This window comes from Hippocampus zosterae, chromosome 1, assembly GCF_025434085.1.
Source record: "Hippocampus zosterae strain Florida chromosome 1, ASM2543408v3, whole genome shotgun sequence".
Classification (NCBI taxonomy): Eukaryota; Metazoa; Chordata; class Actinopteri; order Syngnathiformes; family Syngnathidae; genus Hippocampus; species Hippocampus zosterae.
Genome location: NC_067451.1, coordinates 1,414,365 through 1,429,952, shown reverse-complemented (window position 1 = coordinate 1,429,952; position 15,588 = coordinate 1,414,365). Strand labels below are relative to the sequence as shown.

Sequence of the window (15,588 nt, the reverse complement as noted above, 5' to 3'; positions counted from 1 at the left end):
ATATATATATGTGTATATATATGTATATATATGTGTGTGTGTATTTTTTTTCCATACGGTTTGTCTATATTGCGAAATGTCATTTGTATGCGATCAAGCGAGGTGCACTGAACTCACAAACCTGTGTGGGTGCCAAGACTTATTCAAGGGGTGTCCAAACTATGGCTATAAATTGGGTCATTTGAACGTGGGTGGGACTTGAGGATGGACATACACCGGCACGGTCGACACTGATTTGGGCGGGGCCTCGCCAGGATTGGTCGCTGTGTGTGATTGGTGCGCAGTTGACGGGCCGCTCGCTGTCGCTGCTGTTAAGGCATCGATTTGGGAATTGCATCCAGATGATGTGTATGGAGGGGACACGGGGCGGGGGGGGGGGGGGGGGGGGGATCTTTGCGTGATTGTCCTGGCCTCAAGTCGAGTGGTCTCTCCGGCAGCAAATTTTTTTCTTTTCCCTTTTTAATTTTTTGATTTTTTACTCACAGTCAGACTATGAGGTGACTTTGCAGCTGTAGAACCACCGTGGATGCACTTGTAAAAACAAGTGTAGACGTAAAAACAAAAAACGCAACGTTCTAAATGTAGACTGGACGAAGCTTGAAGACCTTGACAAACACTGCACCGACAGCAGCCCCGCTTTGGTCAAATTAAAGAAATGAGAAAAAGGAAAAACCAGTCGCCGCCACCACCACAACAACAACAACAACAACAACATCAAGATCAAGGAAATAAATGCATTACAATAGTGTCTATCTCCAAACTAGCTTCTAATATTTGACGTTGTCTATAAGCACTACCTATATAGGCAAAACTTGGTATTGCATAAGTTTCATCATTCTGAATTCAAGGACAATGAGTGCGGAAAGTCGGGGGCGGGGGGTGGGGGGAGCATGATAGGTTATTAGAAAAGCCGCGGGGGAGGGAGGGGGCAAAATACTGGAGGGGAAAACCAAAAAAAAAAAAAGATTACAAACTTGACTATACACAGCCTGGATACGCGATGGAACTGTGACACTGAAAATATTACATGAAGTTAAACAGTTCATGTTCGGAGTACAAAAACATTAAAAATGTTAACTCTGCGTGTCCCTACGATGATTAAAAAGAACAAAATGTGTGTGTGTGTGTGTGTATGTGTGCGTATGTGTGTGTGTGGATATGCAGAAAGGCACGCCATGTGGACGTCATGTATCGTCGTGCAAATGAAGTGAAGACTGCAGAGGTTGATGGCGCGATAATGAAAAAAAATCTTTTTTTGTTTTTGTTGTTTTTTTTCTTCTTTTTTTTTTTGCCACCGCCTGACTGATTGACAATTTCACTGCACGTTTCCATCAAATAACACTTCTTTCTTCCTCCTCTTGTAAACATACGCTTTCAAAGCCAAGGGCCAAAATGCTGTTGATCTTATCCAAAAAAAAAAAAGTGAAATGCCTTTTTTTTTCTTTTCTTTTTTTTCTTTTTTTACACACCATATGTGTTCATTTCTTTCTCAAAGGGGTTATTCCTCCCCCCTTTGCCAAGAAATAAATAAGGAAAGAATAAACAATATGTCCCTGTACAATTGAGAAAGGACACGGAACAAAAAACAAGTGCTGGTGTTGCTGCTGGGACCGAAATCAAATTGTTAAAAAAATAAAATAAAATCCAAATATTTTACCCATAAAACCATTCCATGTTTATCCCCCTTTCCTTTAGAGTCTGAGGGCTGACAGACTGATAGCTTCCCTTCAAAAAAAAAAAAAAAAAAAAATTCAATTGCACTTGCCTCCATGGAAATTGCTCTTCTTTAACAACCCCCCCCCCAAAAAAAAACCTTTTTGAAAGGGGTCATAAATCTTTTAGTGAGGGGCCCAATCTCAAGTAGTTAACTCTCTAAATTGTTGGAAGTCTCCCAAAAAAACAAACAAAAACAACACGCAACAAACATTTTTGTTTCTCCCGGCATCACAGTCGACGAAGAAGCACTCTGAATGTTTTTCGACGGTGTACACAGTGACTTTGTTTGACCCCGCCCCCGCGTTTGTCATCAGAAGCACAGATTTGAGTGTCATGCAGTAAAACATTAAGGCATCTATACATCACAGTATTTGAATGCATTGGAAAGTTCTGCAAACAACAACTGGCTGGTGTGTGTGTGTGTGTGTGTGTGTAGACTGTATGCGTGTGTGTGTGTGTGTGCGTGTGTCACGTGGGTGGTTATGTGGTGTCAGGGTGAGGAGAGGGGTGGCACACCTGACGCGTCCTTCCTTACGCCGGCGTCCATCATGGCCCGGGGGAAAAGTGGGCGAGGGGGGCTTGGGATAGTATGGAAGAGTGTTCGGATTGTACAGCCGCCGCCGCTGCTGCATTTGCTGGTTTCGGCGTCCCCCTCATGGAAAAAAAAAAACAAAAAACCCCAAAGCCCACCACACCTCCTCCGAAGCGCTCGTCCACCCTCGAGGCTCAATTCCCGGTTTCCGCGGGGACCAGCGGCTCACCAATGATGCTTATGCTGTAGTTCTGGTGGACATTTGTTGGCAGGATCGGCGTCCCGTTCGACACTTGAAACGGAACTAAGCTCGCCCAGGTACCAGGACTGTCGGGAAGCAGAGAGGAAGAGAGACAGGCAGAAACTATTATTTAAAAAAAAAAAAATCAAAATACCACTCACGGTGGTGCCTTGTGTCATTTAAAATAAATAAATACATGAAAAGGGAACCAAATGGGGGGGAAAAAATGGTTGTATATTCGGACTCCTTCATTGCGATGCCTTCTGGAGTGTGCAAATGAGCCACCCCCCAGGGCAAAGGCGTGCGGTCGTGAAAGCAAACGAAGGAAACTTTCACAACTACTTGGTGTGACTCCGTCAACTGCACTCGTCCATCTGTGGCATTTTGCATGAAGACCGTCTGATAGTCAATTGAGTGTTGTGTGAATGTGTGTGTATATATTAGAGCGGTCAGTTTAGCGCGTTTTTATTGGCATTCATTTAAATGAATGTTAAGGGGATTCATTTTTTTTCTCGTGAGACTAACGCGGCACACGTCACAGCGGATGTTACGTAGCTCTATAAATAAAACTAGAAACAAAACAACAAGCGCGCTGCAGAAGTCCACGCCCATGTCTGTTTTGCCAGCCACCCGCGGCGCGAGACACTGACAACGGATACTTAAAGAGTTTATGAATGGAAAGTTTACTTTTAAAAAGTTGCCAGATTGCTCCACTTACAACATCAAAGTTACCTGTATCATACAGGTATACGATGCATGCCACTGACGCGATTGTTACTTGTTTGGAACAATTTTGTGTGGAAGGTTACGGTGTTCCGTGTCCATATAAATAGAGTGGGTGGAGCTTCTCTGTGTTTGTCTGACAGTGACGGTGCGCTGCAGTGGTAGCGACCTAGCGCAAATAAAACGTCTCCAGTGTTGTCATCGAACCAAGTGTAGTCATCCGAAATGATGTCTACACAAAACCGTACAGAGACTTCCGAGCCAGAAGGACCAACAGAATCAACATAGCCAGACCGCTAAACCAATTCATGATTCCATATTTGATGAGAGCATTAAAACAGGAAAATAGGACAAAAAAATATAAACGGAAATTCAGAAACGACAAAAAATGTGTCAGTAATCACGGTGACTTTTTAGTTCATTTGAGTTAATTATGACAGTTGCGTTTTTAATTAGATTAAATATTTTAATCATTTGACAGCTCATTGCATTCTTGCAGCATTAGTCCGTTTAAAAAAAAAAATCATATGCAGTCTAAAGGGCTGTGTGAGAGCTTGTGCCCCTCTGGGAAGGATGAGGAGTGTGTGTGTGTGTGTTTGTGTGTGTTGGCGGGGGTCCCTCCACAAAGCCGCCCCATCCCTATTCATATCACGCTAATGGCAAAACAACACCGGGATTGTTTCTTGGGAGCAACGGTGCTAACTGAAAACGCGAGCAGGAACAAGTGCTGCGTTGTTCCCAGGGGGTTCTGCGTTACGTACATGTCAGATAATTAGGCCCCCCCCTGCCCCTCCCCAACTTACCCTCACATTGCTGCCCACCTCCTTTACCCCCAGAGAGCACCCCCCCCCCGCCCCCTGGCCCACAGTGGCCACTCATCTCAGCTCTTCTACATGAGGCGGATACCTGCGCCTCGCTATTAAGCTAGCAGCTAGCAGGTTTGTTTTTTCTTTCTCTTTGTGGAGTTGTTGACGTTACCAAAACAAATGTGACTATGAATGTCAACAGTATGCGCTTGCGCCGTGCATTTTCTTGACCAAATAATCTCAGATCACTGACTGCAAGTACGTTGCATACATATTCCATTTATTATTCCAGACGTGCTAACCGCTCAGTCACCTCGCAGTCAGGGAAAAACTAAAAATAAAAATTCAGGATCACTTTTTAGAGGGTTCCATGTCTGAGTATGGGAGAGTCCTACAACTGGTCATCGGGTCCAGGCCAAAAATCTTAACAGGAAGTAGCAGTCGCGGAGAAATGGGGCCGCCGACAAAGACATCACCGGATTGCATTGGAAGGATTTAAAAGGCTAATTCTCTTCGACACTTGTTTTTCTGTCCAACTCGTCCTCAAGTTCTCTTTGCCTTCTCACCCTCCCTCCTTGTCCTCCTGCCAAGAATCATCGGGCAGGAAACGGGGGCAGCGGCGGCGCCGGTGCCTCGCAGCGGGGGGATTAAGTTTTTCCTACCTTCCCCGAACAAAGGAGGCACAGAGCGGCCAAGAACGGCTCTCTTTCCTGTTTGGGGCCGTTCTTTATCCTCCTCTCTGTCTCCCGTCTCAGGTAATGAAACATCGCGAGGACCGCACAGCCACAAAGGCGCACTTTGTGGCCTTCCGCCGCCGCATCGCTTTTAATCAAGTTCAAATTGACGGCTGTCCGATTGGATCTGCGCTGATGGGACGTCGCCGTCCGGCTCATCCCGTCGCCCCTAATGGAGCGCGACTCGGAAGTGGGCGGCGAAAAAGGTTGGAGGGGGGGCTTCAAATGGGTTTAGGACGGCAACAAAATGTTTGGGGACTACAACGGGAACCTGGCGGGACCTCGGCGGGCAACTGCTTAAGGATTAGCCGGCCAAATAAGATTAACTAATGGCATTGCAATGGATTGCTTGGTGATTTCCTGCCAGTCAGGCAGAATTATTCCACGTCCAGCCTTGGACGTGGACACTCTTTGCCTTCACGAGTAAGACAATTCAGCGCACTAGTGGAACAACTGCGTTACCCGTCACGTTCTTTTCAATGAATACCCTTCACAAGTGCATGAGACCACTTTGCACCGGTAGAACAACGGGAACAGAATGACTATGGCGCACTCGTAGAATGACGACGGGGCGCCAGCAAAGCGACTACGTCACATTTGAAGAACATCTCGTCTCACGAGTTGACATCATGCCCACCTCGCAAAGGAGGACGCAAGTCAATGAAGCAACGGTTGGACTCGCCACTCGCAACATGCTGCGAGCGCGGCGGAACGCGTTCCGATTCAACCTCTAAAATATCATCTCGCATCTTGGCCATACATATGATTTTACAAACACATTTCATATTCATTCATTCATTCATCTTCCGTACCGCTTGATCCTCACCAGGGTCGCGGGGGGTGCTGGAGCCCATCCCAGCCGTCTCCGGGCAGTAGGCGGGGGACACCCTGAATCGGTTGCCAGCCAATCGCAGGGCACACAGAGACAAACAACCATTCGCACTCACACTCACACCTAGGGACAATTTAGAGTGTTCAATCAGCCTGCCACGCATGTTTTTGGAATGTGGGAGGAAACCGGAGCACCCAGAGAAAACCCACGCAGGCCCGGGGAGAACATGCAAACTCCACACAGGGAGGCCGGAGCTGGAATCGAACCCGGTACCTCTGCACTGTGAAGCCCACGTGCTAACCACTGGACTACCGGGCCACCCACATTTCATATTTGAATGGAAAATCCGTCGCATTATTTCACATTCCGGCCCTGAAAAATATAGTTCATTTGAAATGTACTTTGTGCTCGTTGATCTCAATAAGCGGTTAATGGAAATAATAAAATAGTGAGTATACGTCGCTATTTTAATAACATAAAATAGCATTAACATTATTTAATGTTGTTATTAATGTTGTTGTTAACGTTATTAACATTAATAACGCCGTTATTAATGGCATAATAATAACGTAACTATTATGGTAAATTCATTTTATGAGTCGAATCATAAAAAAAAATGAGATGACAAATTCCACACTTCAAAAATGCAAGTGAAGTATTGTAACCATTAAAAGAAACTTTTTTGAAATCTCACGTTAAAAGCCAAATGAGGCCCGTCACTAAAAATTCTTTTTCCTGTTCAGGAATGCAAGTCAACACCTCATTTGACTTTTTAACAACAGCAACCAAATAAATAAATACCGACACTTTTTTTTAAATCCCGCCTCTTTTAACATGACACCTTGTTTTAGCTTCTTTTATTTTGTAAACGTGAATTGTCAATTTGACGCGCTGGCGCCAAAGGAAGACGACGACGCTTAAGGTGGTGCGTGACAACTTTTTCTCCTCCTGCTGTGGGCGATTTCGGGGGGGGGGGAAAGAAGGGGATTCTGCATGTGTGCACGCACGTGTTCGGGCGGACCTTCAGCTGGCGCGAAATTAACTAGATCAGATATGCACACACACACACACACACACACACGTGCTCTCGCAGTTTCAAGGAAAAGTGGAAAGGGGAGATGTAACTAAGGGGTGGCTGAGCTCATGCCTGCTCAGTGGCATAGTGGTGCGGGTGGGGGGTAAGGGGGGGGGGGGGGTAGGTTTTCATTGAAGAAGCATGACTTCAGCATGGAGGCTAATAAAACTTGGCCTGTTAAGAACTTGGAAAGTTAAACGCATTTCCTCACCACTCCTAATTTGAAACATTGAGCCATTTTGCTTTCGAAATGTTGTAAAAATATGTGAGGCTGCTTCGTTTGCCGGGAGAATTATTATTATTTTTTTTTGGGGGGGGGGGGTTAATCATCTCAGCTGACGTGTGCCGCTTACATGAACGTGAAAGGAAAACGGCGTGAGTAATGAAGCGATGGCCGGTGGTGGAGTGTGTGCACAGCAAAAAAAAAAAAAAAAAAAAAACGGGGGGAGGGGGTGAGCGTGAAAGAGTGGAAAAAAGTGTTACCTTTGCCAAGCAATCCCCAAAGTGTCGTCGGCGGCACTGGGGCCATAATGCCTGCCGTTTTGAGTCACGCTCCAGTCACACTTCTTCAGCTGTCAATTGAAATGCTCGCCGTCAGATCACTTGGGCCATGACACAACAAGTCAACAGTGGACAGAGAACAAGAAGCATGCACGGCAGAGCATTATGGGGAGACCCCCCCCGCGCCCCCCCCCCCCCAAAAAAAATTAATGGATGGAAAACATGCAATCGCGGCTAACCTGGAAGTAAGGAAACAAAACATGGAGTTAGTTAGTTGCACAATGTGGTTGTTTGGTTCATGCTGTGCACACGTCATCCACACACGCGCACTACGCGCATCCCGACAATCGGATTAAGCGATTGGTTAACTCCTTCGTTAATAGTCGAAACGCAACGGTTTACTGTATTGGACAAGTACGTTTGTTTTTTTTTTTTTTTTTGTGGAAGGGTTATTGTGGAAAAGGGTCGCCTCTGGCTGCTTTGTAAACAATCGCTTTGCATCACTTTGAAGAGCAGATCAGCACAGCTTTTGAGTCGAAAATGACGATCAGCTTGTCAAGCCCATTATGAGAAAGTCGGACAATTTTCGGCACGTCGCCTGAGAGCTGCAAGTCCCAAAACAGTGCTTCCCAACCTCTACCGAGAAGAGGGACATATTTTGCCGGAGAAAATCTCACGGCTCACCGCAACACGAAAATGGAGAAGCGGCAGTGAAAGAGGCCAAAAAGGTCCGAAAGGTCAATGCAATGCAAGAGACGAGTTTCGGTGTTGTCCAAATGTGCCAGTATGAAAAGTCTTTGTTTTGACAGCAGTAGCGTTCGTAATTTTCACAGTTAGGACACTGCTGACTTCTTATTTATTATTAATGAGTAATTAATATGTCATAAATGCAACATCCTCCGTCTTGTTTTTGTTTATTTTTAATTTCGAGGTATCACAAAAGCAACAAACATTCTGTTGTTTCGTTTTGTTCTGATGAGGAGGGGAACACCCCCCCCCCCCCCAACAAGTCGAGTCTGATCTTCCAGTAAGCTTGCTGCTCATATCATCACTTGACACAATATTTGGCGGGTCCCATTTTTTCCCCTCATCTCGATGGTCTCCCCCCATTGGTGAAGATGTTGAAATTTCAGGATGCGTATAACTGGGTTAGCTTGACATGCAAGCTTTGGATGGATTAGTGCTCCCACTTACAAAGCGCATACACACACACACACACACACACACACAGACTTGCAGGGACTTTTAAAAGGCAAGCTCGCCTCCACCCAAGAAAAGGGCGTGCGCATTATGCCGGCGCACGTGGCTGCAATCCAGCTGAGAGGCCGACGCGGAGCTAACCTTGCCCCGCATTCATTTGGCAAAGCGGTGGGACGGAAAAGCGCACCGTCGGCACTCTGCGCTGCCGCCGCCTCTTAAAAGCCATTTCATCAGATAGCGCTGAATATTCATCGTCTGCGGCGGCGGTCAAGAAATTGCACGGCGAGCATTCAGGGTTTGGTCCCGGGCAGGATAAACAACGGCCACCACAAAAGCGGCCTGGCGGCTTCTGCTAGAGGGGGCTTCGCCATCTGCCCGCTGACACCGCCACATCTGAGTGGCACGGCCGCGCGCGGGGAGTTTGGGGGTGGGGGGTGGGGGGGGGGGCGGCACGAACAGATGCGGGCAGATTGTGGATTAGGAGCCTTCCTTAGATAATGCCAAATGACATCTGATCACGGATCTCTCCCAGCGGAATGCTGGATGGTGGCATTCCCTGGAGGGGTTAACCAAGGCGAGGGATGAATGGAGGCTTCTCACACACTGGCTGCCTGGGAATCGTGGAGCAGGTGTGTGGGAGATTGTCTCTGCGTGCGCATGTGTGTGTGTGTGTGTGTGTGTGTTTTTAGTTTTATTTTTTTTGGGCAGGGGGGGGGGGGCAAGGGAGGGGGCATCTCTCTTACTCTGTCCTGTTCCAGCAGTGGCAATACAATTAGCACGTATTTAATTATGTTTTTATTGATTTGTCCTTGTAGGTTAGGATAGCGCAATAGATTATGAACCCAGGGAAATCTTTTTCAGGTCTGTGTGTGTGTGTGTGTGTATATATATATCTTGATATATCTAGATATATATCTGTATCTATATTTATATAGATATAGATAGATATATAGCTAGATAGATAGCTAACTAGCTAGCTAGCTAGGTAGATATATAGCTAGCTAGATAGCTAACTAGCTAGCTAGCTAGGTAGATCTGTTATTGTCATAGTAACAAATTGTACTTATTATTAGCTTAGCATAGATAGATCGCTAGATAGCTAGCTAGTTAGCTAGCTGAATAGATAGATAGATAGATAGATAGATAGATAGATAGATAGATAGATAGATAGATAGATAGATAGATAGATAGATAGATAGATAGATAGATAGATAGATAGATAGATAGATAGATAGATAGATAGATAGATAGATAGATAGATAGATAGATAGATAGATAGATAGATAGATAGATAGATACACAAACACACACACACACAGACACACACAATGAGAGAGAGCGAGCGAGAGAGAGAGAGAGTTGGTTTCAAATTTCTAATTACTGTTCAAAATTAAAATGGAAAGAGTCCACATGAAAGCATTCGATGACACCGAGCATCCGGGCGGTCTCACACGTTTGCGCTGGTCGTAACCCGAGGGCATATATTGTGCACCGCTATCGATGTTTCTGTTCAGCAATGTATCGTGATTCCCATCAGAGAAGCACCTCCAGCATGGGCGGCAAGTCGAAATGGCAAACGGAAGCCGCCCCCCTAACCCCCCCTCCCCACGCTTCCCGCCGGTGCCCCTCAACAAACATCACAAGAGGGAGAAGAAGAGAGGCCGGGCGGCAGTTCGCGCCACAGAAACCAAAACAAAAGAAAACAAGCGGAACACACACACACACACACACAGAAGCGCGATGAATCCGAGCGCAGACACACGGCCCCGCGACCACTTCTCACGCCGTGGAACGCCGTTTCATTTCACGAGCAGATCCCGAGCCTGCCGTTTATTTTAACAAGGCCGGAAATCAAAATAGTAGGAAACAATTACGGCCAAACAAGAATCTGTTTTGAAACGAAAGAACAAGAGAGGATGTACAGAGGCCAAATGGAGCGTTAGCATTATTGCTGAACACACACAAAAAAAAAAGGGGGGGGCGATGATTATATGGCGTCGTACAGATGCATTCAATTAGTTGTGGTTGGAAAAGCCTTGGCCTCAAACCAGCACTTAAAAAGGTTGGGGGGGGGGGGGGGAGCGCGCGCACACACTCGCCAGTGTGTCCTCTTCCGCACTTGCACAAACTCACTCACACTCTCTCACGGACACACCTCACCTCTCCTGATTAACGACGGGGGGGGGGGGGCAACAGGCCTTCTCTGATCCTGATAATGACGCTCGGCGACCGAGTACCGGCCACGGACTTTGCAACTTGAAAACGGATTTCAACCCCCCCCCTCCCTCAGGGGGATTTAATTCGATCGCAACCAAAGGGCATTTAAGGACAGAACGAGTGCCTTGGGAGGACAGGACGGTGCATTCGGAAAGTCGTCACAACTTTAACTCCCAAAATTATTTGATTTTTTTTTTTTGTCACTTGGGAATAAGGCCGTCACATCGCAGACTGTGGAAAAAGTGAAAGGCGGTCCGGCCCCCAAGAGAGAGGGCGGGGACGTCTTGTGCAGGAAAAAGGAAGGTGCGGGTGCTGGTGCTGGTGGTGGGGGGGTTGTTACCTGTTGCTGGTGGAGGAAGGCAGGATCTCGGGGGCTCAGGCCAACAAAGCGGTTCGCCGTGGGGGTGCCGGGAGCCGAGTAGCCTGGGCGACAGACACACAGCAGCGCGTCACACTTGCGGCCACTGATTGGAAGTGCTCGATAAATTCCGACGCAGTCGTCAGCGTGGCAAGCGTCCAATTGTGACAAGCGGAGCACCGCAAGGTCAGATTTTGGGCCCACTTTAATTAGCGGCTAATAAACCCGCAAGCATGACGTAAATCCAGCTTAAATGTTTTATAACGGTAAAGCGGGCGAGGGGAACGCAGAGATATAACACCGTGTGTGTGTGTGTGTGTGTGTGTGTGTGTGTGTGTTATTGGGCGGGCTCGTCTGCCAACGTTCGGGCATTTTTATGAGGCGATGTACCACGGAAATGCTGATGAAGCATTTTTTTTTTTTTTTTGTCCTCGAGAGTGGCACTCACCTTCCGTTGACGTGGTGATGGGCTTGGTGTCGGGCATGGACAGCGAGACGGGTCGCACAGCGCCGTGGTGCGGGGAGGGAGCCAGGACCGGCGTGAAGTGGCCTGGGACTTTGCCCACGACTTGGCCGCTGCTGTTGGGCTGCGGGGGAAGGGGGGGGCAAACGTTACATTTCAGCCATTCATCCTCATGACGAAGCTTATTTAGAACGAGTCGTAATTAGTAGCTGTTGGAGTTATTGAAAACTCACTCGGCAGCCTCTACGCCCCCCCCCCCCCCCCCCCCCCTGGAACAAAATTGGGTCCAAAAGAAATCCTTAAGACCCTTTCCCAAAATTGAAGAGAAAATTGTCCATTTTATATTTGAAGTGTCCAATGTGGATGAAAAAAGGGGCCGAAGAAAGGCCGCCTCGTCATTTTGGGCTTGAATTCTTATTTTAGTCGTGATGACGTTGCGCAAAAGCTAACCGGGTAATCTCGAGAAAGGACGCGGTGAACGTCACTTAACCAGCCCCCACTTCCACATTCAAAGAACAGATTTGAGCGCTCACTATTATTGCCGTGACTCCGAAAGGGGGACGCTCAGTCAATGACTATGGATTTCCTACATGATTTTACACAAAGATTTTAATAGCGGCCATCAATGGAATTCACTGGCATCGGGGGGGAAGGGGGGGGTGAAAAGACGGGCCGAGCCGGCGCTCACAATGGCATGAATGCGCCGGCACGGAGAGACTATATAGGAAGAAAGAAAGCAAAAGGGGGCGAGACTCTTTGAGGCGGCTGGAGACAGTCTGGGGCGTTCATTTCGGGACCGCCCGAAGTTCAAAACTCAAACGGGGGGCTTTTCTGGAAAAGAATTGCGTCCGGAGGGTTCCCCTGGACGTGAATAGAATGTTTAATTAGAGTGTAATATAATCTGCGTTAAAGCAAGCATAAAAAAACATTCTGGCACTCGTCCACGGGCTTACAAGCGCCGTCTTATTTGTCGGACCCCCCCCCTGCCCCCACCCCCCGACTAGCAGAGGGCCAGTTAATTCTGCACAAGAGCCGGGCCCCGGCAACGGCAAATATTTACGACCTTTATCATTCCCTGCGGTTTTTCTCTCGAGTAACAGACACCCCTTAAAAAAAAAAAAAAAAAAAAAAGACGCATTGTGGCGACGGAGCCGTTTGTTTACAGTGCAAAGCGCACGGAAATAAAATTCACGTCAACGTCGCACGGGGCTCTTCTATTGAGACGCCTGAAAGCTTTCTCCTTCAAATGCAACGCCGCCGCGCGCTTCCTTCAAACGTCTCGCAAGCATTTTGCCTTTTCTGCGCGGCGACGATTAGCGTGGCTGTCGGGAACGATCGTCGCGGCAATAACGCTTGGAAAAAAATGGCCCCTTTTTCCTCGCCGACGATGGCGGCAACAAAAGCCAGAAGACCTCTTTGGTGAAAATTTCAATGGGGTCCAGGATTACAGGACGACAGCAGGACAGCGGATCTTTGCTCAGCAGAATTTTCCCCTAATGTGCGTTTTTGGGACGCAAGGATATTTCTCAGTCCAAAAATAAAAATAAAAAAACCCCCACTGTAGTACAATGTTTTTTTCCAGTAACGCAGTGTCGCAATGGCCGCCATTTGTTTTGTTTTGATATGGCGTTAAGTGATCTCGCATGACGAGATTTCCGTCCTGGCGAGACAAAATCGGTGCGATGGGAATTCAACCTCGCGGAAAGCAGACGATTGCCAAGTGGTGTCACGTTAAAACAAGTGTTGGACGCAGCCAAAGTAGCGAAATTTTTTTTGCGGTAACTTTGAGAAAGTCTGGCGTCGTTGGAGGCAGAGTCAAGAGAGGAGAATTGATGAACTCAAAGACTGAACCGCGGGATGAAATAAGAACTTATTTCTCAGCAAATCGTGCGTACCTGAATCAATTAAACGTTTGCAGCGTTTGTTGATAAGAAATAAACCGATTATCGATGTATATCGTCGTCGGCTGAGTTATTATCATATGCGATTGAATAAGTGGGCCATTTAATTCATTCATACATTCATCTTCCGAGCCGCTTGATCCTCACTAGGATCGCGGGGGGCGCTGGAGCCTATCCCAGGTGTCTTCGGGCAGTAGGCGGGGGACACCCTGAATCGGTTGCCAGCCAATCGCAGGGCACACAGAAACGAACAACCATTCGCACTCACACTCACACTAAGGGACAATTTAGAGTGTACAATCAGCCTGCCACGCATATTTTTGGAATGTGGGAGGAAACCGGAGCACCCGGAGAAAACCCACACAGGCCCTGGGAGAACATGCAAACTCCACACAGGGAGGCCGGAGCTGGAATCGAACCCGGTACCTCTGCACTGTGAAGCCCACGTGCTAACCACTGGATTACCGGGCCGCCCTGGACCATTTCAGAATTTGAAATTTGGAACTCATACTTTTTTTTTGGGACTCGCTGGGGTTCAACTGTAAGATTATCACCGCTTATCAATGGTGGCAACAAAAGTGAGCACACCCCTCCTGAGTGAAACACTTTGAATGTGGACGGATTTCCCTCCGTATGGTGAAATACCGCCCGTCCCTATTCAGCGCAAAGTCGCCGGCGCTCACCTGGCCGCTCTGCGGGCTGGACGGGTCGTACGGCGGCACGTAGCTCTTGAGGGTGTCGGCCGGGTTGAGGTGGGGCGGGTAGCGGATGGTGCTGTGTGGGAAGTAGGACGACGGCGCCGGGGGCAGGATGGCCGAGGCGGAGAACTGCAGCGGCGAGTGCGGCGGGGGGCTCCTCGTGGAGATAACTGTGAGGCAGACGGCGGGGTGAGGGGGTGTGGGTAAAAAAAAGGGCCTTTAAGTACTCCCGCAGGCTCCGCGACGGCCGCGCCGAGGCAACTCACCACTGTGTCCGACGCCCGTCAGGCCCGGGTGGTGAGGCTGAGGAAAAGTGCTGATTCGCGGCGAGGAGTCCTGCGGCGAGGTGGGGCTGAACATGGCGGCCTTCTCGGGCTTCTTCATGGTGGGCGACGACATGTCTGCTGGATAGCAAAAAGACGCGCCACGTGCGCGCACCGCCGCTTAGCAAAACGGAAGTCTCGCCCGCGGGATTCAAAGCAAAACGGCCCCCCGTTTTGGAATGAAAAAAAGGGGCTTTTTCTTGCCAAGAATTGATCGAAACACGTCCCTGTTGTCGCGAGAATGGGATTTGCCCGGATTAGGGTCCTCGGAGGGACAGGTGGGAAAGTTGATTTTGCAGATTGTACACAACATGTACAAAAAAAAAAAACAACAAATACGCAAAATCTCCTTTCCGTCAAGTCCGAGGACGTCGGATCAGATCCGAAGCGTCGAAGGGAATCATGAATAGAACATCGCCGTCCGACATCTGCTCGGCTCGCCCCTCGCACGCCGTCCGACAAGCTTCCGTAAATCCGCCGTGGCTAATCCCCCGGCTTTTTAGGAGACATGAAATTTGTTAAGAAAGTGGAAGAAGAAGCAAAGACGGCGACACGCGAGCCGCCGTCACAACTGTGTGCCTTGCAATTTGCCACGCTCGGACTCGGGGCTTCCTGGGGGGGGGGGGGGGGGGGGGGGGGACACACACCGCCCGACACAATAGACGAACGAGACGGGACATTCCTCCGCTTTTTGTCACCGATTCTCGGTGAGCGGCCAACTTGGAAAATATCCCCCCCCCCCCTCCCCCATCATAAATCATGTTGTTAGTGCGCCGCCTTTGCCCACAAGAGGGAAGAATCCGCCCATAACAGCAAGAATTGCTTGTTTACAAAGAAGCGGTAAAGGTTGCTGGAATTTGCGTGTGTCGGGGCGGGGAGGGGGTGACCGGGGGGGTTGGGGGGGGGGGGATATTCCCACTAAGAGGTCGTGAGAGGATAAAGGCTTCACGTTTCTGTGGCGCTTGAATCTTTTTCCTCTCTTCACGTAATGAAATCCTTCGGAGAGGTGAGCGAGGCGCCTCGGAAAATGCGCGATTAATTATGAGAACACACACACACACACACACACACACACACACACACACACACCGCTGAGAAAAAAAAAAAACACTCTGCTGACTTTTGCGCGGCTCCTTCCACCATTTCAATCATCTTCTACATCGAGCGAGTCAACGAGTGAGTGAAGCGGCCTGGGACAAGAATAGGGCGACCCCCCCCCCCCCCCCCCCCCCCGTCGCCGGTTTGAGCGCTCAAGGCCAAATTGGGTG

At 48.5% G+C, this 15,588-nt stretch overlaps 1 protein-coding gene across 7 annotated transcripts in view; it reads right to left on the bottom strand.

Moving 5' to 3' along the window:
• Positions 1 to 457: 457 nt before the first annotated feature.
• Positions 458 to 15,588, bottom strand: part of LOC127609932 (nuclear factor 1 B-type-like) — a 57,005-nt gene continuing 41,874 nt past the window's right edge. For 3 of the 7 annotated variants that reach the window (XM_052079531.1, XM_052079540.1, XM_052079513.1), the window contains 6 exons: positions 14,264 to 14,401; positions 13,983 to 14,167; positions 11,384 to 11,522; positions 10,918 to 11,000; positions 7,143 to 7,231; positions 458 to 2,575 (listed from right to left, as the gene is read on the bottom strand). In XM_052079531.1, coding sequence (XP_051935491.1) covers positions 2,443 to 2,575; positions 7,143 to 7,231; positions 10,918 to 11,000; positions 11,384 to 11,522; positions 13,983 to 14,167; positions 14,264 to 14,401 — 767 coding nt within the window. In that variant the 3' untranslated portion in view covers positions 458 to 2,442. The remainder of the gene's footprint in view (positions 2,576 to 7,142; positions 7,232 to 10,917; positions 11,001 to 11,383; positions 11,523 to 13,982; positions 14,168 to 14,263; positions 14,402 to 15,588) is intronic. The other 4 variants (XM_052079549.1, XM_052079522.1, XM_052079563.1 and 1 more) reach the window with 3 other exon arrangements.